The sequence below is a fragment of the Pollicipes pollicipes genome, unplaced genomic scaffold, assembly GCF_011947565.3.
Source record: "Pollicipes pollicipes isolate AB1234 unplaced genomic scaffold, Ppol_2.1 Scaffold_3447;HRSCAF=4054_pilon_pilon_pilon, whole genome shotgun sequence".
NCBI lineage: Eukaryota > Metazoa > Arthropoda > Thecostraca > Pollicipedomorpha > Pollicipedidae > Pollicipes > Pollicipes pollicipes.
Genome location: NW_023596297.1, coordinates 13032233 through 13059551, shown reverse-complemented (window position 1 = coordinate 13059551; position 27319 = coordinate 13032233). Strand labels below are relative to the sequence as shown.

Genomic DNA, 27319 nt, shown 5'->3' with positions numbered 1-27319 from the left:
GAACGACTTCAGGGAGCCCGCAGAGCACGAACGCGAGCAACCCGGTCCAGTCTCCCCGCCTGCCGCCCGTCGGTCGTGGGGCTCGACGAATGACAAGCGGACGAACGCTACGGCGAAGGCCGAGCGACTGCGATCGGCCATAGCGCAAAGGTTGCCGGACCGGGGGCCCCGTCACCCGAGCGAGCTCAGGCAGCCGGTGCAGCGGCGCTTCTCAACCCCCGGGCCGGCGGTTAATCGGGAGCCATCACACCGCCGGCGGGGGCGCAGCCAGCGGCACTCGGCGTCGGACTCGCTGGAAGAGCAGGGTTTGCTGCACCAGGAGGAGGCGACCCACCAAAACGAGACGTCTTGGCCGGTAGGGAACTACCGGTGCCGAAAATCTAGTCCGGAGCCCGAGAGCACGTGGGAGCCTCCGCATGAGGGACGTGGCAGGCAGCTGCAGCCGACTACGGAGCCGCCAGACAAGCAAGCATTAGCGCACTGCGAGGAGTCAGTTCACCAGCACGGAGGTCATAGTTGTACACAGTCGATCCCCGAAATACCGGACGACGAGACGTCGTCACACCATGCAGAGTCGGAGCACGACGAGGTGTCGTCGTGTCGTCGGGAACTCGCAGAGTCGTCGAACAACGACGAAAGCGCTGTCAGAAGCAAATCATGTGCAGAAGCACTTCAGCTTTGGGACGAATGTTAAGGAATCGCACCACCAGCGGCATGCGGAGCAAGAAACGCAGGAGCCCGGCCTGGCGTCAGCAGAACCCTCCCGACGCCGCTCTCCCTCGCAATCGTCCGACGAGAACCCTCTGGACCTCCGGGTTGAGATCAGAAAGCGCCTCCCGCCCGAGGGCTGCAGCGACGCCTCGGAGGAGGTTGAAGGGTCCTTACCGCCGTCACCGGCGACGGCAGCGGCAGCGACGGAGGTGGCGGCGGCGGCGGCGGCTGGACCGCCCCTCGATGACGTCACGGCTGGAACCGAGCGCGGCCGGCCGGCCTCGCCGTCCGCCAGTGTCGCTGGCGGTGAAAGTGCGAGCGCAGGCGCTGGACGCGCCGCTCCTGTCCGTCGTAAGAATGGCCGCGTGTACACGGCGCGGCAGCTGAGACAGCTGCGTGCAGCCCGTGGCCAGCTGCCGGCGCGTGTGCGCCGGCCCGGCCAGCTTCCCGTCAACGCGGAGTACGTCGACGACTTAGACGGCCCTGATTCGGCCGCGGATTCAGGTACGTCACTGGGCGCTTGCGCGTGTGAGTGCCGGGCTGGTTAGGCAGAAGGGCTTATGTGAAGAGTTTGGCGACGTTAAGCTTGTTCTTTTATTATTTATGCACCACGGCGGTTGACAAAATTATGGATCAGTGAGTTCGTCGGATGATTTTGGTCGTGTTCTCTGCTGAGCCCCCTAAAATCTGGAGGCGCCCTTCGTGCATAGAAGCATGCGATTGAAAGAAAATCAGTTACATTATTTTCGCCCAGTGCTAATGCAGGGCCTGTAGTTATCGATGTGAAGCGCACCCAAGATGACAATTAGGCATTTAACTGAGACATTTATAACATATTGCTGCACAGGTTTTATTTACTTCGTTTTGACAAAAAGCCCACGTCGTTGCTGATATGGCTTGAGGTGCCTTGTTGCTCAATGAGTAACAGTAGACAGCTAAAAACCGTACAAAAACATCAGTTTTGTCACCAATTCGAATGAGGGTCGAGTGCCGTCACTACTCATCATCCCAATGCATGCGCAAATAGGCCAACTAGTTATGATGTCTGGCGCTATCACTATGTTATGGCCAACTGGTTATGATGTCTGGCGCTATCACGCAACCAGCAATGCTATAACACAATCTGGACACATTCGAGTTATCTGCGGGTCAGCATGTTCAGAAGAGTATATCTGCCATGCGGCTACGTCAAACTGATGCTTAATAAAAAAGGGCGACTCTTAGCTCTCGCCCGCGGGATTTCGTAGAACGGTGGCCGCATCTGGCCGCTGACCGTACACCCGCCGGGAATCCATCCGTCTCTGCAGGAGCTTCTGCAGCCAGGGGTCACTCACTACCCAGATCAACCTCCTGTGCATGGGTGCATGCATTGGTGGTTCCTCTGTCGTAAGCTGGACGCTATGCATCGAGGCAAACTGTCTGTCGTCAGGACATCCGCTCGTAGATGGATGCACGGTCTGTAGTCGGGCGGGCCCTTAACAGCGAGACGGACTTGGTGTACTCCCTCGGACCGCCTGTGGTCGGGCGGACCCGCTGCCATCCGGCAGACCCTCCGCCCCATGTGGAGAGCCCCGTCCGTGCATGCAGAGCCGGCGCGCGGGTCCGGTCTGGCCGGCAGCCGGGCGCCTGTGGCTGGCCGGTCGGACGGGTTCCTCCGCTGGCCGGCCCGGTGACGCAGCACCCATGGGCGGCGGCGGCGGCGGCGGCGGCGGCCGGAGCGGTCGGCACGCGCGCGGCCGTGGCGGGCGGGCCACGGGCGGTGCGGTTCGGCCGCGGCGGCTGCCTTGGTCGACCGCTGGTGGTGGCTGAGCTGTGGGGAGGGAGACCGGCAAGCAGGAGATCGGCGCTGTCTGTACTGCTTCGTGCTGCACTGCCATGCTCGTGCGGGACGTTGTAACTTTTTGTGAAACGTAAAGCACAAAATTTGCAGGAGATACGCATCACAATGGCAAAAGAGCACGAGACCTTTCGCTGCTTATCTTGTCACGCCTTTCAGGTTTGCATCCGTTTCATGGTCGTTAATCTGTCGATATCACAATGCCGTATAACGCAACTTGACGTTGTGTATTTCGACATGCATGTACATTTGTGGCATTCTGGTAGATATTCGTACGTTTTGGTCCCCGGATAATACATTTATTTCATGATACGAAATTGCTACAGCAAAATATATATGTTACAGCATCGGACATCGCGTTCAGCGCTTTATTCTCAATTAATGCTTCCCAGATCCCAATGCCTTTATGTAAAACACCATGAGAACTTTGTATCATCCTCTCAGTCCCTGCTTCCAGTGCCCTGAGGGTAAACTGCATTTCTGTGTTTTGAATCACACTAATTCACGGAAGTACAGCGCCGAAGAATTGCCGCACGTAGTGTTCCTCATCAACTTCCACGAACCCTCCTCACTGATGCATCCGCCGACGGTGCAAAATTGTCGCCGACTCCCGTCACCGACACGTGAGTCACGTGTTTTTGCCGCTCCGCGCCGTCCGCGCGGAGACATGAGGCGGCTGGCGTGACTGGAGGGGCCCGCTGCACCCTGAGCCTCGGTAATCAGCGCGTCAGTGCTGCGCCGCCTGCCGCGCCTGCAGGCCCGGACCACCGAGACGAGCAGCACCGCACTCCTGATCGTCAGCCGCCTGTTGAAGCCATGTCCAAACACGTGACTGGAGCACTGACTCATGCGCTTCCCCTTGACACGCTGCGGTGATTTGTTGCCTCACGAACCGAGCGATGTGGCGCCCCTGTCATTTCGGCTCCGTTCCGTCGGGAGCATCGCGGCGGCACGGGCACGTGATATCCGCGCTGCTGATCATCGCAGTAGAAAGGCAACGGCGGCGAGAGGGAAAAAACAGGCATCACCAGTCTTGCGCCTGAATCCGGCTGACGTCACAATCTGCTCAGGAACCAACCAAATTCTTGCAGAGAGAAGAATCGCATTCTCTTACATTTTCTTGTCATTCAGAGTCGGACTTCGATCAGCCAACGAAGTTACCGGCCAAAAAGAATGTAAGTCAGAGGGTGTGTTCGTTGCCCTATAGATGCAATATGACAACCCATGCAGCAGTCATAATAACTATGCCATTATCAAGACAAAAGGTGTATTAGCGCCATTACGAAGCTTTTGGGGCGGGTTAATTAGCATTTCCATAAACAGTTCTCACCGTTATCAACTCGATTGGATTTGATCCCAGAATTAACCATATTCTTGAATCGGAATCGCAGTCAGATCATTGATCCACTCTGCTGTTAAAAGTGAGACTCGAATTTAACTCTACGGAATAAACTCGTCTGAAGGTGTGAGTCAGGACAGAGAACAATTCCACTGAGACGGGATTGGCCGAGGCTTGGTCATCGCTTCTCACGAACCCGTAATTCATCAACCGTACATTGGGAGACAAATGCCGAACACATTTCAAGCACGTGCAGGCCTAAGGTTCTGGTCACGTGGACTGCGCCGGCAACGTCGTGATGGCTGAGTTCGGAGGTTCCGGATCCCGCAATTAGGGCCTCATTATCGGTAGGCGGAGCTGCCTACGATGGCCCGTAGCTCTGCGACTGTCGCATGCTGGATGATAGTGATGGCGATAGCGACGTGGTCCCAAGGTATTTTCGCCCTTTTTTCTTACGATGGCAGCTTGTTACGTATCTGACGTCCATCTGGGTTTATAAAGATTGATATATAGCGGCCAGGATCACAGCACATAATCTTAAGCTTTTTAGAAATAACTGGTATGGGTAGCGGTGCGGGTACGTTTCGTGACGCCGCCTTTTGCATCCGGCTGTTATCTGGGGGTGCTGCGATTCATTTTCCGGCATGCCACCCTTGCGAGTGCTTAAATATACGCCGTCCGGTATAAATTACACCTGCTTCACGTGCAGATAGGCGCGCATGAATTCTAATGCTGAGCGAGCGCTTGCTGCATAAATGCATGTGAATGTGCAGTCGTAAGGGCCTTGCAACCATGACGTTTGCCTGTGTCAGAACTGGTGCGCGTAATACCTGAACTGAGTGGCATGTCCCGCTACCAGAAACCCGCTGTTGAAATGGGAGAATGCCCTCACGCACCTCCCGACCCACCCCCAAAACAGACAAACTGGAAGTAAAACAAGGCCTGACTTCCATTCGTACTGAAAGATATCCATACGGAGGCCTTCGCTGCCCCTTCCAGCCAATGGCACCTCGTTGGCTCTGGCGCCCCCGACCCCCCCCCCCCCCCCTCCCAGCCACGCGTCGTCCTCAGGACGGGCACGCGGCGCGCACTCCGATGTCCCGCTCTGCCAAATATGGCAGCAGTCACCGGGCCGATCAGGGGCCGGTGTGGGCGCCGGACGGGGCCATGTCCGCGGCGTCCTTGCAGCGGCGAGCCGAGCCTGACCCAGCGGCCGGCAGGCGCCCCCGTCCGGGCCTCCTCCCACCGTCACCGTCCCGGCCAGAATGCCTGATGAGGCGCGCCACCTTGACCCCGATTTGGGCACATTTTCTGGCCAAAGCGCCGCATCGCCGCATGATGGATCGCCATTAGGCGCGAGGTGCGAGCGTGGACGGCTGCGGCACGGCCGGTTAGCCGGGCGCCGCGTCTTCCGGTGACCTCTGGCGCTCGGAGGCCCCGGCTCGGGGTCACGGGGCCAATGTTACCGCCTGGGCGCCGGAAGACGCGCTCTGTACCGCTTCGACGCATGACAGAAATTCTCCTGTACGACTGTGCCGGCTGAGCATTTTGCAATGGTCTCCTGATCAGTGGTAAAGTGAACGGTGGAATGTGCTGTCGGCTGGCTTTGACTTCGCACCCGCTCGCGGGCTGCGTGTCTGATAATGCGGGCTGCCGTTCCTTAATTGTTTTTGTTTGGTGGAGCTTCCTATGCTGTGTTTTATATCTCGCGTCGTGCACGCAGAACAATCGCAATAAAGGCGAGAAAACTCAAAGCTCTAATAAAGGTTCTCGTCCGTGGAGTTACCAACAACTGACTAGGAATGCCCAAGTGAAGCCAGTGAAGTGACCAAAGCCACGCGCGGAGTGTATCTTGCCCTTGTGAAAGTTTAGAACGCCTCAGCATAACTACCGTAGAACGAAATTTCACAGATCGTTATCGCGTAAACATCCAAGATTTCTCTACACATCTGTGCAACTCATTGAACTAAGATCACCCCGTTTCCACGTGGCATGGTTTAGCGCCGCATGTTCCCCTCACGACGCTGATCGGACCCTCACCCCTCACAAGCAGTAGCTTTTTAGTCACCTGCCCCTCATGCCTGTTTAAGGGTGTGGCTGCGCACCTCAAAGGCTAGTTTAGAATGACTTCAACGACATGAACGTTTTGAAGACACTCGTTGATACGAGTGTCTTACGCCCGCCCTCACTGGTCGATTTGCTGTCAACATCGCCTTTCGAGAGTTGTTCTCTATGCGATGCAAACACCAGCAGCTATCACAGGGTACCAGACTTGAGAGAAATAGCACAGTTGTTTTGCAATTTAGATGCTAGAAATCTCCTCTTTACTAGCACAAGTGGCAACGAGAATAGGCCGTCGGTTTAGTCATATTTAGCTTGATTTGGCAGCCTGACCACGATTTCTGGCTACGGTGATGCGGTTGGGGGCTAGGATCAAAACAAGAACAGAAAATATACCGTGCTATTTTTATTGACGTGAATTTTCTTCATCCTCAATGTCAACGCAACTCATTATTTTGCTCAGTTGCCCCATAAAACATCATTGTCTGAGCTCTGAATCTCCTCTTATTAACTTCACTTGTTTATGAATGCAACGTCACGCATGCCATTGCTTCACATTCTAAAGGAAACAAGTACTCCATTAGTCCCATTTTTCTCCGTTTTGTTTGGTCCTGTTAACTGTATTAAATGCGCCCAAACAATGCTGTTTTTTGTTGCCGTGCTGTCGGCTCCGTCATTAACGTCTCCGATCTCGTGCGTTATCATGGCGCTGTAGACCTGGCACTTTGGACTGCGTGCCGACCTAACTGCGTGCCGACCGACCTAACCGTGAACCAGCCTCTTCAATCGTCTCTGACCGGCGTGCGCCCTGACCCAGCGCGCTGTCCGCAGCAGCCCTGACCTGGCCCGGCGCGCAGTCCGCAGCAGCACTGTACTGACCCGGCGCGCTGTCCGCAGCTTTTGGCCGCCGCCCGGCACTGAGCTCGATCGCCGAGCTCAGCTCCAGCTCGGAGTCGGACTTGGACGATCTGACCGAGGCGCTGCGCAACCCCACCACCAGCGCGTTCCACGAGATCCGCTCCGTGGTAGAGCGGCACGCGGGCGAAGAGGGCCGCCGCTGGCCGCTGACGCTCACCTCCCGGCTTGTGCCGGCGCTCTTCGAGTGTCTGCACGCGCTCACCTGCGGCGAGGAGGCCTGCGGCAAGGTTAACGTGCTGCTGCTGGAGCGCGAGTGCGTCACCACGCTCAAAGCCATCATGGACTCCACCATGGAGCTCGACTACATCGTCGAGAACAAGGACTACACCAGCAAACTCGCGCAAGGTAAGTCACGAGCCAGCTTGTCGTGTTGCGAGAAGCCGTCTTGGTTCGGGAGCGTGGGTCGATATTTATAGTTGCAGCGATCAATGTGTCAAAGATAGAAGATGAGCCCCCAGTATTTGTTTGGAACAGATTTTGCACAGATCTGTTGACGAAGTAGGTCAAGTTTACCGTGGCGCTGTTCGGTGAGGCCGCCTGCCAGGACGGGGACAGCCTGATACGCCAAGAGATCTGCGTCCGATCACTCCGTTGCCATCGAGACCCCTGGCGGGCAACGGACGCCGCTTGAGCAAACAAATCGATACGCTCGATAACAAACAACGCATGCGGTCTCGGCAGGCATTCAAGAGATAAACGATTGTTCTCCGACTCGTTTGTGGCCGACTGGTGGTCGCGGTCAGTGTAAAACACCGGAAGGGGTGCGTGTTTCGTTGTCATACTCACACGGCCTGTTCAGTACTGGCTTCGGACGATGCGTTCGCGGTGGTCGGATCGTCACTGGTTGGCTGTTACATTTAGGCAAAACACTCTTACGTAATATTTAGGCGCAGGTTTTTACATCTTTTAGCATGCGACCAGGCGATGTCAGGCCTCAACTTCAACTTGCATCGGTTTGTACAACACAACCAGGCAAATGATGTTGTTACCACTCGTTGGACATGCAGGAGGATACTGATAGTATCATTTCACAATGTTCGGAAATGAAATCTATCCATTAACAGGTTTGGACTAAGTAAAAATCCAGATTCTATGCTTCTTGGAACAAGTATAAAACTGATCCAGACAGGACTTCCAGTCCGAAGAATTCCAGTCCACTTGAAGTATAGCCGCTTTTGCCGTTATCTTCAGGCCGTAACACTGTGGACTAAAACGTCATCAACACTCAAGTAAGACGGCTTAATATGCGGTTCCTACTGAATTCACTTTTGGGCAAAAAGTTGTATATGTATGACGGCATGCAGAGAACACTCCTAGCAAAAGTAAAAGAGAACTGAAATGAATCGGGAGAAAAGCCACATCTGTGTGCCTTATTATTAAAAAGCGATGTTTCGGTGGGCTTTACCGTTTTTTGAGGATTGGTTCATCATAAATGTTTTAAATTTATTTTTTCACGAGCAGAAATTCCTCGCTCCTCAAAGCAGCTTTGCAACCCCATTAAACTCCGAATGAATAAAGCGCTTTCTTTTGTTTGCTTTATTTTCAGGCCTAGCACTATGACTAACCGGTTAAAACAGTTGCAAGATGGGAAGGCTATTACGATTCACAAATCCTGCATACCATACAGTTGTAGCGAACTGCAAGAGCGGCATGTCCTTCGAGGCCACCGTTAGACGGAGCTAGATCGTGCGTGCATCCTTGCATTGCATCTATTTGCATTACAATAGAGGTCATGCCTGGTTATGAAACCGCCGGTCTGTGAGACGTAGGAAGTGCCGTCTCACTACAGTTCCAACCGCGGCGGGCCGCTTGATGGATATGTTTATCTCCCGGTAAGTCGGGTCAGTCGGCGTTGTCTCCGACACGCCGGGGCCGAGGACTGCCTGGGGCAGGGTGGCCGCCGGGCTGGTGGGACGTGACCAGCGACGAACTGACCCGACGGTGACCTTGTACGTCCGTGACGTAAGCTCCACCCTTCGGAAGTCCGTCACCTGTGTACGTGTTCTGTGTCAATGCCAGCGCTCCAGGCCGCGTACCGCGATAATCGGGCAGGCGGCCGGCGCTCTGTCGGCGGCTGCGACCGACGGCTGGCGGTGCTGGAGCTGATCTCAGCGGCGCTGCCGACTGGTGACGCCACGCACCCAGCTGGGCTGGACCTTGTCCTGTCGTGCAGGCGATGATCGATGAAAAGCAGCGTGCTGATGAGCGATGAAAGCTTAGGTCGGCATCTTTCTCCTGCTGCCGACACCGGCCGTCCGATTAACGAGTTACCGTCGGCGCGCCTTGCCGCCACCATCTATGGCAACCGAGCGTGCCCTCATATGGGGAGGTGTACGTTCCATTCGACCCAATTCGGCGAGATCGGCGCTTCAAACGTCTCGAGGAAATGCCTTGAGCAGCTATACAACGTTCTGTCTGGTCGTGTGCTGAACCAGGCACAGATAAGGACGCCCCAGAGCGCGCTTTCGACTCATGTTACGTGGAATACGTCAGCATCAGGTGAACGGTAATGGCGCTTTAGCTGCAAGCAAGCGTCATAAATGATATTATGACCGCTGGGAGGATGAAATATCAGAGGTTTCTCATTCGTGTCAAAACTGCGATGCAGGCTGCTTTACTTATGGAGATAGCTGTGCTGCAAGATAGGTGTGGAACCTGTCGTCTCGACCTTACGACTGATGTGGCCAGTATGGCAAATGCCACGCATTCTGATAATTGCTGTTGGACGAGCTTCGATAAAAACGTTTTAAGCCTCACCGTGAATGATACATCTAACCTCTGGCAGACAAAAACGGACAGCCAAATCATCTGCGGCGGACAAGCGTGTTAACGGAGAATGAAACGATTGCGTCACTGGGGTCAGCCTATTAATTCCACTCGCTCTTGGGCACCGTACCGGCCGTCGCAGTGACGACCGCCGGTGATGTCCTGCGGTGGATGCCGCGTTCGCCGCAAATGTCTCCGACGCGCCGCGTTTACACCTCTCTGCCGCGCCGCGACCGTGTGGCGTCCGAGAGCTGAGAGCGGGACCGAGTTCTCCGTTCCCAGTCCGACGGAGGCCGACCTGCGTTGCGTGGCAGGACGGCGGCAAGAGGTGGCACGGGTTCGGGAGCCTGTCTGCCCATCGGGACTGAGAGCTATCCTCCAGGCGGCCGGATCGAGGACTGAGGGCGGAGTAGGGCAGGGCTGGGTCTCGCAACAAGCGGCTCCAGTGCTCGGTCTCGGGCGCCGAGCCGGCCGTTTTTACGATCCTTGGAGACGGCCTCGCCGCCGCCGACAACAGCGGTGGCTGTTTTCCTCGCGCCGCATTGTGCCGTCGAGCCCGTGTTTACCGGCTGGTCGTCTCAGCCCGCGCCGCTCCCGTGCTATCTGATGGGTGTCTCGTCCACCGCTCGGCCGGCGCGCGAGCTTGGGTGTCGCGCTCGCTCTGGCGCGGTGGCGCCTGGGTGTCGGATTCACGGCTTGGTTGTCTTGTGTCTCGCACTGGTGCAGCCGTTTTTGACGTGCGCCTGCTGACCACGGCTGTGCGGTTATCGCAGTACAGCAGGTGGAGAAGCAGTCACAGCAGCCTCCATCACAGCGGTCATTGTTTTGTCGTCATTGAGACATTGCCTCACGCATGTTTCTCAGTATTCTCCGCCCCTACACATGGCATTGTTTGGGTGTGCCTCTTTTTTGTGGTGTGCCTCAGGGGCTATTTTGCATCTCTCACGGGTTCCCATAGACATCTGCGCGTTTTAGGTGTTTTCTCGGCACGAACGTTCGATCGTTGTTTGTGAGGTACCGGCTGCTGACTTAAATGGTCCGCACAATCGTCATCTTCGTTGTGATGTCATCACGCCTTAAATATGATCGTTTCATCCCGATGCTGCCATTGCATTGGCGCGCCCCGTGCTTCTCAGTTCCGCATCGTGCCAGTGTTCTCTGACTGCTGCCTGACGAGCCTTTTGCCGAGCCGTCCTTATCACACCGCCCCCACCCGCTCACCTACAAAGGCCGTCTTTGAACCGGCCATGACCAGCGAACCTCGGGGTGCATTCGCTCTAAGGCCAGTGACGCATCCAGCCAGCTGAGTGGTCACTGTCGTGCCTCCCGCGCCACGAACGCCATGAGTGCCGCCTGCCAAGGCCTGCGACGGCGCGGCGCTCTCCGGAGACGAAGTAGGTCGGCAGGGTCAGGGGTGAAGGTCGGGGTCAGCCAGGTCACCCGGGTGGTGGTTACGCCGCGCCGCTCGGCCGCTTATAAATGGTGTGCTCGCGGCCGGTAGGTCAAGCAGAGGAATTACACTTGAAGACCGTGGAAACTGTCATGTAATAGGCGGTGTTTGTGCGAAGGCTGTGTCAGGAGGTGGAGGCAGGTGCAGCATGAGGAGAAGAGGACGGTTGGGTGATTTGATCAGAGAGGAATAATTGTGGTGTTTCCGTGTAAATCATGGGAATAACGAAGAGTCTGAGTGACGACTCCCGACGGGGTGTGATTTTGTGCCCTGATTGGTCGATTTAAGGCACACTATGTCTGGAGCCCAGACATTTTAAAGGCCTCCCATAAATTTGGGGAGAAGTGGCTATAAACGGTTTTACCACACAATTAGCCTGTTTATTGTAGCCTAGTGTCGCGTGCTGTAGGGGCAAGTGGTCATACTTTGTCACCAGTGACGTTCTCGATAAAGCAATGGGCGGATGAAGAAAATGTCAATTACTGTGATACTAGCTAGTCCCGTACACCACATACGTACCACAGTAAAGAGCATTGGATCATGGTATGGGGCTCTTGCTGAAATGTCAGGAAACGGCTCGTGCAGAAACTTCTTCTGAGTAGTGCGAATCAATTCTACTGAATATTCTACATCGCGGTAAAAAGACGCAAACATACTGCGTACGTGATCTAAAAAGTGTGCAAAAGCCTGGTTCTGCAGGCTGTATGTACATGTTTTTACACATGATATGCACACGGCCCATTTGGGCCGGCATCCCTAGCTCCGGCTCACCTCATCGTCGCCTTGTTAAGCAACAGTTCGTTAGAAGCCTCCCGTGTGCTTACCAAACCTTTAGTGTTTTCCGGGGTATCAACACGCTGAGATCCCACATCACTCGACGCCTATCAGGGACAACGTAAGAGCATGTTTTCGTTCTTTGTGCCGCGTAAAGGTCAGGTTTTTACTCCACAATTCGCACTTCAGCTCGAGCACGTGTCGCCCACGGCTGCTGTTTCGCAGTTTCCACTGTCTTACCACGAGCGACAGCGCGTGAAGTGCCTCCAAATAGTGGGTTTTGCGCAACGCCGCAGTCGGAGCGTTGATATCATCTCGTCGGGCGTCACCGGGAAGCTGTCAAGTATGCGTGGTCCCGAGCCCAGAGCCGCGAGCCCCGACCCCGAACCCGAGCCCGGAGCTCGGAGCTCGGAGCTGCGGGCCCCGAGTTCGAACCAGAGCCCAGAGCTCCGACCCAGAGCCGCGAGTCCGGGAGTCCCGAGCCCGGACCAGAGCCCAGAGCTCAGAGCCGGAGCTGCGAGTCCCGTGCCCGGACCAGAGCCCAGAGCTCAGACCCAGAGCCGCGAGTCCCGAGCCCGGACCAGAGCCCAGAGCTCAGAGCCGGAGCTGCGAGTCCCGAGCCCGAGCCCAGAACCCTGAACCCGAGCCTGGACTCAGAGCCTAAGCCTGGTCTGGAGAACTCATCCGCACTCAGAGTGGGGGGGGGGGGGGAGGGGGCGGAGGCCCGTCAGCAGGGGCGCGGCGACCCTGAGGCCCGCGATCTTTACGCCCCATCTGTCTGTCGGCAGCCACACCGTGTCCGTGCTGTCGAATACCGGCGAGGGAGTCCGGCGGTGCTTCCAGCTATCGCAGTCTGTTTACACTCATCGTGGTTCGCCCGACGGCGAGCTTTAACTGGAGCCGGACCTGGCTTGCCGGCGAGGATATCACTCATGCAGCGGTCTTTGTGACCGATTGGCGGCCGGCAGTGGCGGACACGATCATTTGTCTCCGCAGGCGGAGCAGGATCTCCGGCTGAGAACACCAACGAAGCCTCGCCCGGCCTTCAGCCTGCCGGCTGGCGCTGAACACGTGACGTCACTGGTGTCTTGATCGCCGGCCTCCGGGGGCTGCTTTTGCCGTCTTTGCGGCGCCGAACGCGCCCGGCGGTGGCTCATTAGCATGCTCGGCCGATCCGCCGCCGCTGCTCCGCCCGAGTCGGCGGCTCAGGGCGGGTTGGCGTTTTTCGTCATTAGGAGCTGCAGTGGCCGGGCCGTTCTCACGGCATTGACCGCGCCAGTCGCCGTGGGACAATGTGTTCATCTGTGGTTGGGTAACGGTCCGAGACTTCGACATCGTCGCGCAGTTCAGATGTCTTCAAAAACTCATGTGTGAGATGTTCGTAATCTTTGCCGCTTGGAGGGAACTAATTTGTTCTGGTCCTGGGCTCCTAATGAGTTATACTGGGACAGATATAGGCGGTGGGTTGAGGAGGGGAGCGAGGCGGTAAAGGAAAGGTCGCTCCCTCAACTTCGTATGAATTTCCCCAATTGCATTAAAGGGAAAGATATGACACAGAAACCAAGTTCCTAATACCAAGACCGCTCTTCCTCAGCCCCTTGATATACCTAGTTAAGTTAACTCATCGGTACTCTTGGTTTAGCCTATGCAATTGCTGATGCTCAGCTCTATGATTTTATGCCATCACAAGACGTGCAAATCGTAAAAGCATCGAAGTACATTTGAAGGGTGCGGAACGGACAGTGGAGACCACATCCTGCCCACACGTCCGTCTATGGCGATGACGTCGAAGGATCAACACACTAAAATGAGTCATCGCTGCGTAAGTCCAAGGCTCACGCACAGGCCCGGCCAGACTGCGTAATGAGCTGTTATGCCAGGTGCGACGTCGCTCGCGTTGCCTCACTGCGGCCGGCGCGGGCTGCTGCTGTCGTGGCGTCACGCGCTTGGGAGCGGCCGGCGGCACGGCCGACGGGCCTCGCCTGAGGCAGCAGGGCAGGCGCATCTGTCGTCACGCCGTGTTTGGGTGCGGGGAATGCGCCGGCCGGCAGTGTAGGGTGACGGTGTCGCAAGCGGCGGCGGTCCCCTGCTGTGGTCAGCAGACACAGACACCGGCTATCTCCGGTCAGGCCACCACAGGCTCGGGCTGGCCAGGCATCTGCCGACATCAGGAGCGGGCCTCTGTGACCTTTGCTGACATCAGGACCGGTCTCGACAGGCATCCGGTGACTTGATCGTAGTTCTCGGAGACTTATCCCTCCCGTTGATGGTCCAAAGCGTGTACGACTGCACGACTCCAGAAGTGAGAGCAGCACGTTTTATGATCAGAAGACAAGGGTGACTGAAGGGAAACTAACGAACAGTACTCGGGGAGAGATCGTCAACATTATTTACGCCTCGCTTGATTTTGTTTCATTACGATTTCTTCTCACAAATAGCTCTTTTTTCCCTCTCTCCCTCTCTCTCTCTCTCTCTCTCTCTCTCTCTCTCTCTCTCTCTCTCTCTCTCTCTCTCTCTCTCTCTCTCTCTCTCTCTCTCTCTCTCTCTCTCTCTCTCTCTCTCTCTCTCTCTCTCTCTATTTTTTTCTTTCTTTCTTCCATAGGCCCTTTCTTTTACTCCATCCTATCTTTCCTCTTCAGTTGTCCGTCGTCCATCTTTCCTGCCTCCCTCTGATATTGCTGCCTCTGTCTGTGGCCACTTCTGGTGACACGTCCCGCCCCTAGCACCTACCTCCAGGTGGCACCTCTCTGTCCGTCAGCCGGACCCTCTCCTTGGGCGGCGGCCGCCGCGACTGACGGCACCTGCATCAACAGCGGACGTCCGTCGGCGCCTCGCTCCGTGCCAGAACCCGCCCCTCCCCTCTGCTCCCCTCTGCAGCCTGTCCCTGGGTCACCGTGTTCCGCGACCGATGCCGGCAGCACGGGGCGGGGACGGGTCCGTTGTCGGTGGGGAGGGGAGCCGGCTGGCGCCCGTCACCGCAGTGCAGTCACCCCCGGAGGACAGCGTGCTCACCAGACCGTGCACGGCGGCGATCGCAAACAAATCGCCGATGGGTGACCTCGCGCCTCGCAGCAGCTCGCGAGGAGTGAGGCGAGGCGGGGACGGCGCTGCACCCGGCAGATGGGGAACGCCACCCCACCCGGCAGACGGGGGCCGCCCCACACGGCAGCAGGAAAACGCCGCTCCACGGAGTAGACTGGGAACGCCGCCGCACGCGGCAGCGCTCTGCACCGCCTATTTATAGCCGACTTCTAACGAACTGACCGCAAGTAAACAAATGGAGTGGTTTCCGGAGCTATACGACCATCCGTCAATAGGCTGTTAATCATTGGGTTTCATCCCAGCAAGTGCAGTCGGCATTTCCTCCACACTTGCAAAGTTGACGTGATTGATCTAGAAGGTCTGTTGCGTGGGTGCCAGAGGCGATCTGGCAGCGTGCAAATATGATATTTGTATCTTGTGCTGATCGCTGTCGTGGAACTTGAAGGCTAATGGCATGAGCACTGCAGCTGAAGTACTTTGACATCACTCGAGCCTCACAGCCGACGACCACGGTCGCATATTCGGCCTTTTGTTTGTTCGCTTTTTTTTACTTGCTCAGCTCTGCCTCAGCCACTACCTATGTAGATCACCAGTCGTTTACTTACCAATCCAGCGCGGAAGCGGGGGCACTCGGATCTAAAGACAAAAAGCACTGTCTTCGACCCCGCAACATGGTCGCAATGTCCTCTCCACCTCTGAGCGGACCAAATGCCAATTGGACACTTCCAGCCGCCCCACCATCACGAGGCTTGTTTAACATGTCTCACCTTCACGCTCTGCCTGGGAGACGTCACGTTCTGCGCGACGCCGTGCTCAGATTGGCCGGACGAGCTCCTCCCAATGTTCCCACGTCCACGACCTGTTCCCCTCACAGGCGCCCTGGCACGCCTCTCGCTGCCGTCCTGTCATGCCTCTCGCTGCTCCCTACAGCGGCCCAGCACGCCACACGCCGATGGCGGTGTCCGCAGCTCAGGCCCCTGCCCGCTGCGTGCTGGCCGGCTGCGCCTCCAGCGTTACGCGAGTCACTCGCCAGCAGCGTCGTCGTCGCGGCCGGCTGGCGAGCATCTACCGGCAATGAGAGTGGGCCAGAGTTGGGCCAGCACGCGGGCCCGTTTGGAGACAACATGAGCACGGCAGGCGTCATCGCAGCGTGGGCTGTGATGCACGTTGGTGGCGCGCAACCATTGGAAAGTCAGCTATTTTTTCTTAAACAAGTCCAATATCTCGACTGTTCAAGCGAGTAATGTGCCTAATGGAATGATCAGAAATCGGGATGTGGGAGCAAGCTGTCTCAGCAAATCACTTCGAGACCCCCACATGCTCGACTCTCGTGTGTATTAGAACGGATCGTTTTGTATGTGATGATATGGCTGTTAGGTCAGTAGAATCGGCGTCTCGTGACATCGTCGACTTGATACTGACAATCTCGGTGTATTTATTCAATGCATTGTTGACGGTTTGGTGACAGCTCATGCGGCCCTGAACGCCTGGGTTGCCATCAACTGGAAGTCATGAACGGTAAACACTCCTGTTCCGGCTCGCCGCTGACAGCCAGAAGGCATGCCTCTTTGTCTTCCAATAGCAAGCGTTCGCTGACACCATTTCTATATTGCTTCGCGATGGATCTCGATGATGTGGTTGGTTACCTCGATCGTGTTCCTGCCGAATCTCACTTTTGAATTGTTGCTGCGTAAATATCGTGCTGACAGTGCTGCTAGAACGCGTCGCTTCTGGTCCTGCGCCGCTTCAGACGACCGTCGAGGGTTGGGTCGAGGCGTTTTACTCGCAAGGTCTCGTGATTTGTCTTCCTCTGAAGAGTCTTGCTCGGCTCCATCGGGCCGAAGACGTGCCCGCCCACACGGGCCGAACATCAGCTACGCCTCTGCACGACTTAATGCCTTGGCGTAGGTTTCTGGACAGGCGATTGATCATTCAAAGCATGATATTCTATGGGCATACTCTTGCCGAAAAATCGTAGTCCATTCCTGCCGTTCTGTCAAGGAAATTATAATTGTGACAGGATTCGTAATTATGACATCAAGATTGATGGCAGTTTCATCTGAAACACGTGGGTATACCTCCCAAGCCGGCTAGGGATCACCAGCCCGCGCTCATGACATCTTTGACAGCGTCCGTCTCTGGAGACGCCGGGTCAACCACCGCCACGCGTCGGCGGTAGGAGGCTGTGACACGGCCAGGGGACCTGCTCTCGGCTTCCGCGCGCGGCGGACCGACCGCTGCCCAATTACCGCCCGGCCTTGTACACCGATCAATAATTCATAGACCGGCCGATTGTTAGTCATGGGGTCAGGGACCACGCTCTCGCACCACCTCGCCGCCTTCGGACGGGAGTGCGCCGGCGTCGTGGACTCGGCCGGATGTCCGATGTTCCAACGCGCGGACGGGCGGATTCGGCGGATGTGCGACGTCCCGGTGCGCGGACGAGCGGACTCGGCGGATGTCCGACGTCCTGGTGCGCGGACGGGCGGACTCCGCGGGTATCCGACGCCCTGGGGCGCGGCGGACGGACACGAATCCGACTTACCGCGGCCGACTGGACTACTGCATTGCCCCACTATCCATACAATCATCCGAGAAGCAGCTGGTCTCCCTGGCCTCCGTGTACACTGCTTATCCGACTGACTGAATATTGGCTACCGTGAGACCATTTGCAGTAATCATTCCCAGCACTTGTAGCTTGTATATATCGGTCTTCAACTGTGTTTCATTAAAAAAAAACTACAACCTCCCAAGAGCAGCTGTGCGACTAGTAACGCTATTCGAGAGCTAATTTTACAGCAGCGAGGCGGGCCTGAACGGCGTTGAAGCCGAGTCTGAGGGTCGCTGAGGGGCCCTGCCCGTCCAGCGCCGGTCCAAGAACCAGTTTGGGCCAGTTCGCCGCTCGGCAGACGCCTCGGACAGCAGCTCCGCCGGTCCTTTGTTGCCAGGCTGACTGCCTGCACGGGCTGGAGTGCGCATTTGAGGCCAATGGCTAATCCTCGTAATTGGGAAAACGCAGCTTCTCTGGGATGACGTGCGAAAGCACACAAAGGGAAATTTGGCGTCTCCACTTGCACGGCCTCATAGATGATGAAGGTGACGCTGTACTTTAGGCCACGAAATCGAACCTTATGAGGGTTCTTGATTTACGCGCAATTCGTGCCAAGCCAGGACTACGTCTGCGTGATCGTGCACGCTGTGCGACCATCCAGTGGGCATAGCGACTCCTAGTAGGACTTCTACACGACATGGCTTTTGTTAATCCGCTTGTGCGGGCGTCAGTAAAACCATACACTGGCTAAACTCCTTTGTTCTCCGGGTGTCCCTCCATTGCACTAAGCGCTGGTCTGCGGAAGCTTTCCTTCACCATGGATCTTTCCAGACCGCACCCCGAACGGAGAGCCCGAGCTGGCGTGACTGCTCGCCTGCCAGCACCTGGTCGGCGGGAGCGCGTGCGTGTCTCTCCTGCGAGCGTCGTCCACATGTGTCCGTTTACCTTGGCAGGCCTTGGTAGCAGCTGCGCCGAGTCCGGCCTCCCCTTCTCGCCATCTCTCGGGTCGCCGAGAGAACTGGGACATGCGGTCATACGCTAGACAGGAGACAGCCGTGTGAATATGTGCAATGTGGCAAGACCATTGGGGGACGAGGGTACAGAGTGAGGAAGAGAGGTGGTGAATGAATGTTAAGTCTCATGAGTGAGAATTTATAGCATTCAGGTTTTGCCACAGCACATGTGTTGAACAGTACATATGCATGCTAATTACGTACAGTTACACATATGTTCACCTACAACTTACCGAAGTGGCCTGTAACCATCCCGCTCCCAACATTTCATTTCACAGATTGTCCTGACATATTAAGGTGCATTGCGCGAAGCCAGAGCCGACACCAGGTTGCGATTACGGTCGGAACACGCAATGTTGTGCGCCGTCAAGGCCACGGCTCGGCTTTGGACGAGTGGCTCGATAAATGAGGCGACACAAGCGCGCTGAAGTGGCTCCCGCCAGCGTTGTGCGCGCACACGAACCACACCACCTTACGCAAGCCGGGCGCCGCCATCAGACGTGTTGCGCTAGCTCTGGCTCTCTCAGGGTGCCCGCTGCCATCAGACGTGCTACGCTAGCTCTGGCCCTCTCGGGGTACCCGCCATCATCAGACGTGTTGCGCTAGCTCTGGCCCTCCTGGGGTGCCCGCCGCCATGAGAGCTAGTTGCGCTAGTTCTGGCCCTCTCAGGGTACCCGCTGCCACCAGACGTGCTACGCTAGCTATGGTCCTCTCGGGCTACTCGCCACCATTAGATGTGTTGCGCTAGCTCCGGCTTTCCCAGGGTACCCGCCGCCCGCCGTGGACCATGACGTGAAGTAGGTCTCGGCTCCTTGTGATGCATAGCATGGAGAGGCGGGGAACCTTTCTATTACGTAAACCCCGGACGGCATTGACGAAAAAACCACAACGCATTGACGCCCAGCTTGGAACGTTAACAGGGTCATTATCCTTGGTTCCAGAACCACGCCAAATATTTGACGCATTATCTGAACTGATGCTAGAAATACCTTGATTACGCAACAACACAAACGGACAATATCAGAGCAAAAACAGGCATAACACTCCAAATTGTGGTGGCATGACTAGAAGTACGCCTTTCGTTGGATTAACCGGCACATGCGTCGGAAGTCCAGACTCTCCTTTGCGCTCCACCCGGGGACTGCAGAAGCCCCCTCACCGCTAACCTTGCCGATTTCGGATATAAGACGGCGCCGGCAGCCGCAGGGCTGGGCAGAGTGCCCACCAATCAGCTCGGGGTATGTGGCGGTGGGGCAGCGTAATGTGGGCACACGGACACATTCGGGTTACGCAGACCACCCACCAATCAGCGGCACGCGCTTACGTGGGCATGAAATGAATAATTAATTAGCGGGCATGCCTGTCAAAGTCAAGCGTCTTGTAACTTAGAGTATAAGTGCATCAGAGTGCACATTGCAGAGGTTACGCCGGGGCTTCAGTAGATGTCTTCGGCCAGGGGCTGTCTGAAAGCTGGGCGAGCTCATCTGGCATATGATTCGGCACATTCGTTATTCCTGTCTAAGCCGGTGGTCAATGCGTCCAGTATCGCTGAAACGCTGATCAAATGCGGCCGCGTGGCTTCATCGTTGACGAAGGTGGCGTTGGCTGGCGGGAGATGCTCCCCACGTCTGGCGTTATGCCGCCGTAAAAACAATGTTCCTTCACCCGGCGGGTCAAGTCGAAGCCATGGATTGCTCGGATTGTTCGCTTTCGCTGTCTATCAAAGTGACGGACACCGACTGGGGGATCCGAGATCTGATCATTGCCTAATGAAATGAATGCAATGAAACGCCCAGGTTCATTCACAATACGAAAGGCATTTGGAAAGTGAGGTAAAATGCATGCACCAGCGTGAGGCAACAACCCAAGCTACGAAATCGGATTTCTACACACAGACTCTCTCTCTCTCTCTCTCTCTCTCTCTCTCTCTCTCTCTCTCTCTCTCTCTCTCTCTCTCTCTCTCTCTCTCTCTCTCTCTCTCTCTCTCTCTCTCTCTCTCTCTCTCTCTCTCTCTCTCTCTCTCTCTCTCTCTCTCTCTCTCTCTCTCTCTTTTCCCCACTCTTCCACCTGACCACGCCCACCCATGTTGGATGGAATAACTTCTTATCTGGCCTTTTGCACGCATATGGAACTAGTCTGGTGTTTCCATGATGGTATTTTTACTGACTTGACGCTGATATATCGTGTATGGAAAATCACGTGTGGGGTAAGAGCTTGTTACACGGCTCAGTATTGTGCAACATCATCACGACTTCGAGTTCGCATAGCCAGACCGTTATTCATGAACGCGGCGATTCTACTCCATGTTTGCGCAATTTTTAAGAATCGCGCAGTTGGTGAAGTTGGAAAAATTTATCGAATGAAAAAACTGGTAATAGTCCATAACTTAACGAAGGCGGTGATGGATAGTATCTTTTAGACGTCCTTTGCACTAAATGACCAACACTCAGCAGGTTGTCCTGATCACGAGCTGCTTTACGGGAGAGTCGCACATAAAAAAGAAGTAATAATGCAAACTTCACAGAGAAGCATTTCAGCATTGGCTGAATACGGTCTTAATTTCAAACCTGTATACCGAGGATTTTCTGGTGGTCTGCCATATTTACCAGCATTCTCATACCGATGCAGGCAAAGCCTTCGTAACACAGTGCGTGCAGTCGCCGCTAAAATCCGGCTCGTCTATCAATGGCGGCTCGTTTCCTACCCCGAGCTCGTAGAGCTGCGCAACCGCCTCCTTATTTGGCCTTGGTCGACCTCGTCAATCGGGTACTGCCCACGTCAGTGTCCGAGAAGTCTCTGGAAACCGCGCGTAAACCCACGCACTCGGCCAGGCGTACAGCTGCAGACAGGGCTGGGCCGTGCCGTGGCGCCGCGCGGCGGGTGCGCCCGACGCTCGGGGCGCTCCACGCCCCGGCGGCGCGACCCGGCCCGGCCCGTGCGCCACGAGGGGCGTCGCCGGCGCGCTCGTGGCGTATGTGCGCCCACGCCGCCCGGCGGCGGCCGCGACCGGGTCCGCTATCGCCTTACTCAGCGGCGCGGCCCGCCACCTGGAGTCCTGCGGCCTTACATGGAGCCGAGATGCGGCGTTGGCCATGTCTGGACGTGCGAGCTGGCGCTGACGGCGGGAGGCCAGGGCCTGCTCCGCGGTGCTGGCTCGGCGCGAGGCGCGCGAGGGAAACTCGAGGAAATGCCTCGCGGTTTCTGGGTTGTCGGGTCACCGCATTGCGATTAACCGACGTCAAGGCTTCCTGGGCGCTTTCCATGGCTTCCTGCATGCGGATGTTTCAGCGGATGCCGCCTTGCTATTTATATGCGTGATTTGCTGCTGGAACCACATGTCCAGTGTTGTTTGTGGTCTACTAGGTAGCACACATACAGTGAACCGCACATGAGGCCCCGTCTCTTCTTTCCATGAAAAGCGTGAATCAAACGTGGGCTATGTACATGACATTGGATGCCGGTTTGACCAGTCCTTAAAAACAAAAACAAAACTGTATTACACGACCCTTAAGCGTTGACGTTGAAGGCAATGTGCGCCCTAACTATAAAATGTTGTTTTACAATTTCGTTGTTCCGGTTTCTGACGGGGGGGGGGGGGGGGGGGAGGCGGGGTGTGGATCGTAAGTTGTTTTGGGCTCCTGGCTTCAGCTTTTCTGCTGTCCGAGCTCAGACGCTAGCCGATTTGATAAGAACCCAAAACCACCGGATTTGCACGGTATTTCAGGTGAGCCGAGGGGAAAACATTGACACTATTGGAAACCACACGTAGATATGGCGATATCGTTCATTGGTTTGGTTACGTGCGACAGCCAACACGATTTTCGCTGTTCACAGAGGAAATCGACCCATGATTAATCCATAGGCCAAGACATTCGATATATCAGGGAAATGCTATCGATAGCTTTGCACTTTCACGTTTGTTTACAAATCGATGTGTATGTCGGTTTCCTTTCATTCATTCAGGTCGAGCAGTGAAGCGCATTGTCTCGCACCACGAGGATGACATTGTGTACAAAAGTGATATCATACCCCACGAAACACTTTAATCCAGCGGTCAGCGACGATCCACTCGAGGCGAAGGGTGTGAGGGACTGGTCCGGAAGGCAGATAGTCTGCTTGACGGTGCGTATGATCTTTGCCGTCCGGCTCGCTTTAGCCCACCGCTGTGAGCCGGACGACGAAGATTTCACGTCACGTCACATAGATTCTTTGCCGGACGCGCAGAATTCTTTCAGCGTGTTTGGACACTCTGAGACAGCGGTGGCGCGAACATTTCCAGTAGAGGCGAGGACAGAATATGCGGTACATAATGTTGTAAAGACGCGTCACTCGGGTCACGCAAGACGTGGCTTAGTTTGTTGTAAGCTTTGATATCGACTTTGATGTCAATTTGTCAGCCAGTGATAAGGAATGCTTTAAAATAGTGGCACATCAGGAAAATCGCTTCAACCTATACACGACATACACGATATCATAAAGCGACTCAAGGAAGTTACAACCCATGACCCCATGTAGATTCAGTGTCATTCCGCACCTAAAATTAGTACGGCTTGCGCTACCGATTTGACCTTAAATGTCTTACGTGGTGTCTCGATTGCATTGGCAGCCAGCCGCCAGCAGGATATGTCCCGCATCCATTTTGTGGTCTTTCTTAAGGTCGAGAGGTAACGAAACGTAACTCAGGTAACCTATTCAGCGCGATGCAAAGGGCATGGTAATTTATGGACCGAGGCGCGTGAGTCACGAGTTCCTGCTTGCCACGACAAAGCCCCACGTACGGGCCGTCCGAAACCGAATCTTGCAATGTTGACCATGGCAGAGCAAGGGAGACAAACAGCTTTTCTTTGCGTTGCATCGGCTCGTGACGCGTTGCAAGATGCAACTGTGAGAATGGTATGCGAGACACAATGGAGGATTTCGTGGTTTCTGAACGGTGGCTGGTGTCGGGTATTTCCAGATGCGACACACGGTGTAAATGTCCGCAGTGACGAATGCCGGCTCGGCGAGGCATCTGATCTATGCGATCTCACCTCGCCTTGGCGACAAGGGCTTTGTGAACTCGGCGTGTCGAATGACCCTGTGTGACCTTTGCGCCACCGGTGACTGCATACGTGATCGCCATCGATTCAAAGTGGTTTCTTTCCCGGTTTGCAGCGCTGGACAAGGGCAACGTCACTGTGCGGGAGCAGATCTTTAAGCTGCTGACGGCGCTCTGCTACTACAACAATGACGGCTATCAGCGAACACTGGACGCTCTTCAACACCACCGGGTAAGCATCACTAAGCCAATGCTGCACAATTAAGCGTGTAATAGTTACGCGTTTTGTTCCGTCGACGGGTGGACGTGTGAGACCGGTCGACATTTTATGATTGTATTGCGCTATGGCTGCTAAAACGCGCGAGTATACCCTCAGGGAAACTGGGATATTCACGCCGATAAGCTGCTCCATCCAGTCATGCACACCTAGCATCGTTATACATGCACACTTAAGATACATTGAATAACGCGACACACTTAATAACAGCCTGCATTTGTTCCAAGCTCGGGTTAGCGCCTTTAGCCGGCTCGTCGTGAGATAGTCCGGTTGCCCCTCGAGGTGCGGTCGCGTCGCACGCGGCTAGTGACAGTCAGACCTGTGAGCAGTTCGTATGACAGCGGTATTTCCGTTTTAGGATCTGCGCAAGGAGAGGTATCGGTTCAGGATCGTCGTGGAGGAGCTGCGCGGCGCCCAGTCCAGCAGCTACCGCACCACTCTCATGGCCTTCACCAATTGCGTCATCAAATGCACCGCCGACATCAAAGAACGGGTCACCATCAGGAATGAGTTCATTGGTGAGTTTACCGTTTGGAGATTGAAGACTGATGAAATGATTGCGATCCAAGAATGCACGCCTTCACTGCGCATTCTGTCGATATTCGTGTTGATCAACTGCATGCGCTGGCTGCAGATTTTTTGGCATTTCTTGTGCACGCGACGTGCCCTGGAAACCAAACAAAAAGTGAGCAAGATTGAACTCGTCCGTTGAATGCGTGAATGTGCCATTCAACCGCAAATCACTTGTTCTCACTCAGAACTTCCTTTTTCCCGCAAGCAGCCTCGTGATGTTTATGCGGGTGGTCTAACAGATAGCAAGCAAGAGAAAGATAAGCTCAGGTCCGGGGCGTTTAACTGAGCTCGCCGATAGTGCAGCTACCGCGTCCGAAACAAACTGGACGTTATTTGTATCGACGTCCCGTGCGCCTCGCCTCCCGGGAAAACAAACACGGGGTATCACAGAGGCTGTGTGCCCCCGTCCGGGCCCAACCATCTGATCGAATCCGCATGAAGCCCGGCCGTGCAGGCCTGCCACCCGGATAAGCCTTCAGCGGGCGGGCGGCTTTTTCCCTCGGTGCTGACCGCTGGGAGACGAGGTGGCTGACCTTGGCTGGTATGCATTCCGGGAGACAGAGACGAGCTCGCAGAGGCGCTGACGTAGTCTGTGGCAGAGACGCTGGTCAGCGGCAGAGGCACTGACCAGGGGCAGAGATTCTGCCCGCTATCAAACGTGTGAAGAGGGCTAATTACTTTTACATTCGTCTAAATTAGGTATGAAATAAATACTGTTAAATTTGATGATGAAATGCTTAATTTAGGTGACAAATGGTGAATAGCCAGGTGATGTTTATCGCCGTAATGATGGCAATTGTGTACCTTTTTATGCTGTGATGATTGGCGTAATTGTCAATTATTTCATAATTGTATTTGAACAAAAGATTGCGCTCGAATAGCACTGGTCACGCTCAGGCCAGTGCAGCGATGGCCTGTAATGCAGAATATGAATGTGCGTTCTGCTGCGGCGATCTGTCAGATATACAGCATTCAACCACGAGTAGTTCATCAATAACTCAGCCACGCCTGTCATACATCTTTTGCTCTTTCACTGCATGCGAGGTCCAAATCAGCTCGTCACTATTGGATGTATCCATAATCGGATTAACCTCGCTGTCGTTACCATTTCGTAGGTCTGAAGTTACAGGAGCTATCAGTGATATGCTAACCCCACCGCCGTTCTCAGGCATGAAGCTGTAGATTATGCTGATAATCAAAGCCGATGCCATCACCATCTTCAGGTCTCAGGCTATCAGAGCAGTGAGGGAATACCCCCCCCCCCCCCCGCCCCCCCCCCCCCCCCAGATTGCCTCCACGTTCTTACAGGACTGAGGTCGCTGCTGCTGGTCTGGGCTAACCCCACCACCGTCCTCAGGCCTGATCCTCCTGGATACGCTGGTGACCTCGACTAGCCGTATGACCGTATCACCGGCATGACGCTGCTGGAGACCCGACTAACCCTGGCACCGCTGCGCAGGTCTGAAGCTGCTGGAGGTGCTGAACGGCCTGCGGCAGGATGTACGGCCTGGCTCGGAGCTGGCGCTGGAGCTGGAGGCGTTCGATGACCAGCGCGAGCAGGACACTGCCGAGCTGACCGGAGCTCATAGTGTCGACCTCAACTCGCCGCTGGACGTCTTTTACAAACTCTACGATATGGTGCGTGCGATTATACCCTGGCACCGCACGGGAGCCATGCGGTGTGTAGCGGCACTGCGGTCCGCAGCATGAGTTATATGGAGCCGCGGAATGGTTGATGTCTTAGTTTGGGATTTTTGGCATGCACGTGCGTTCTCCATGCCTGGCTGTCTGATGAATAGCTGGTACCTGTTTTTACTAATGTCACTTTAAATCACATCTCGAAACTGCAAGGAATGATGAACAGTGGAGCTGGAATGCATGAGAGGCGTTGTCTGGTGTCGCTAGGGTTCGAAAACTTCCCTCGTGTTTGCAGTAGCATGGTGTGTTTTACCGATGCGTTCCATCATGAAAAGTCGCAACGTTTCCTCTCCTCAAATATTGCTTGCCGTGTCTGCAGGACAACTAACATAACTAAACGGCGCTTCGACTGTGCACAGTACCATCATAGAATATCAACCGTGGTATGCTGAGGGAGAGCATGTTTTATCACGTAAAAAATAAGCTGGCAGTGTTACACAAACTGCTGGATTGGTCGGACGGGAGGCGCCGGTTCTGTCTGCCCCCCCTCCCGCCCCCCTCCCTGGCGGGTGTGAGAAATCGGCGTCATATGCAGCGTGTTCCCTCCGCCGCAGGTGGCGGAGACTCCCCAGGAGATCGCGTTCCTGGCCATCCTGCAGCACCTGCTGCGAATCGACACGAAGGAGTCCATCTCGGACGTGATGTGGGACACAGCCGAGACGCTCGTGTACCGCGCGACACTGCTGGAGAGCAAGGAGGACTCGCAAAAGCTGCTGAAGACGCCCAGCCACCACAAGAGCCTGCACCGGCTCAAGTCGATGGACGCGAAGAAAACGTCCGTCACCGAGATCAAGACCGACACCTGCGATGCGAAGCCGTCCGCTCCGGCGGGCGAGGCCCAGCCGCCGCCGCCGCCGCCGCCGCCCCCGCCGCCGCCGCCGCCTCCGCCCGGCGGGGGTCCCCCGCCGCCACCGCCGCCGCCGCCGCCCGGTGGCGGGCCGCCACCGCCGCCGCCGCCGCCCGGGAGCCGGCTGGTGGCGCCCGGAGCTGCCACCTCCGAGGCGGAGAAGGTGACGCTGCCCCAGCAAACTACGCCCAAGCCCGGCTCGAGGATGAAGACCATCAACTGGAACAAAATTCCAAACAGCAAGGTGCGTGCCTGTCTGCTTGTCCAGCGTTGCAGTATTTGTGCGTAAGGATTGGCAGGTTGTTGCTTATCTTGTACTGAAGAAGATAGACGTGCTGGAAGTACGTGGGCATGATAGTAATTTCCGTGACGGATTGTTTGTGCAATGGAGATATAAATAGCTTTAAGATAAGATCATAGTTTA

At 55.7% G+C, this 27319-nt stretch overlaps 1 protein-coding gene across 1 annotated transcript in view; it reads left to right on the top strand.

The window, feature by feature from the left end:
• Positions 1-998: 998 nt before the first annotated feature.
• The window catches only part of LOC119092120 (inverted formin-2-like), a 51141-nt gene continuing 24820 nt past the window's right edge, over positions 999-27319 (top strand). Inside the window, 6 exon segments of the mRNA XM_037215097.1 lie at positions 999-1215; positions 6846-7211; positions 23617-23732; positions 24136-24295; positions 25810-25988; positions 26603-27139. Of these exon segments, the coding sequence (XP_037070992.1) occupies positions 7145-7211; positions 23617-23732; positions 24136-24295; positions 25810-25988; positions 26603-27139 (1059 nt within the window). The 5' untranslated portion in view covers positions 999-1215; positions 6846-7144.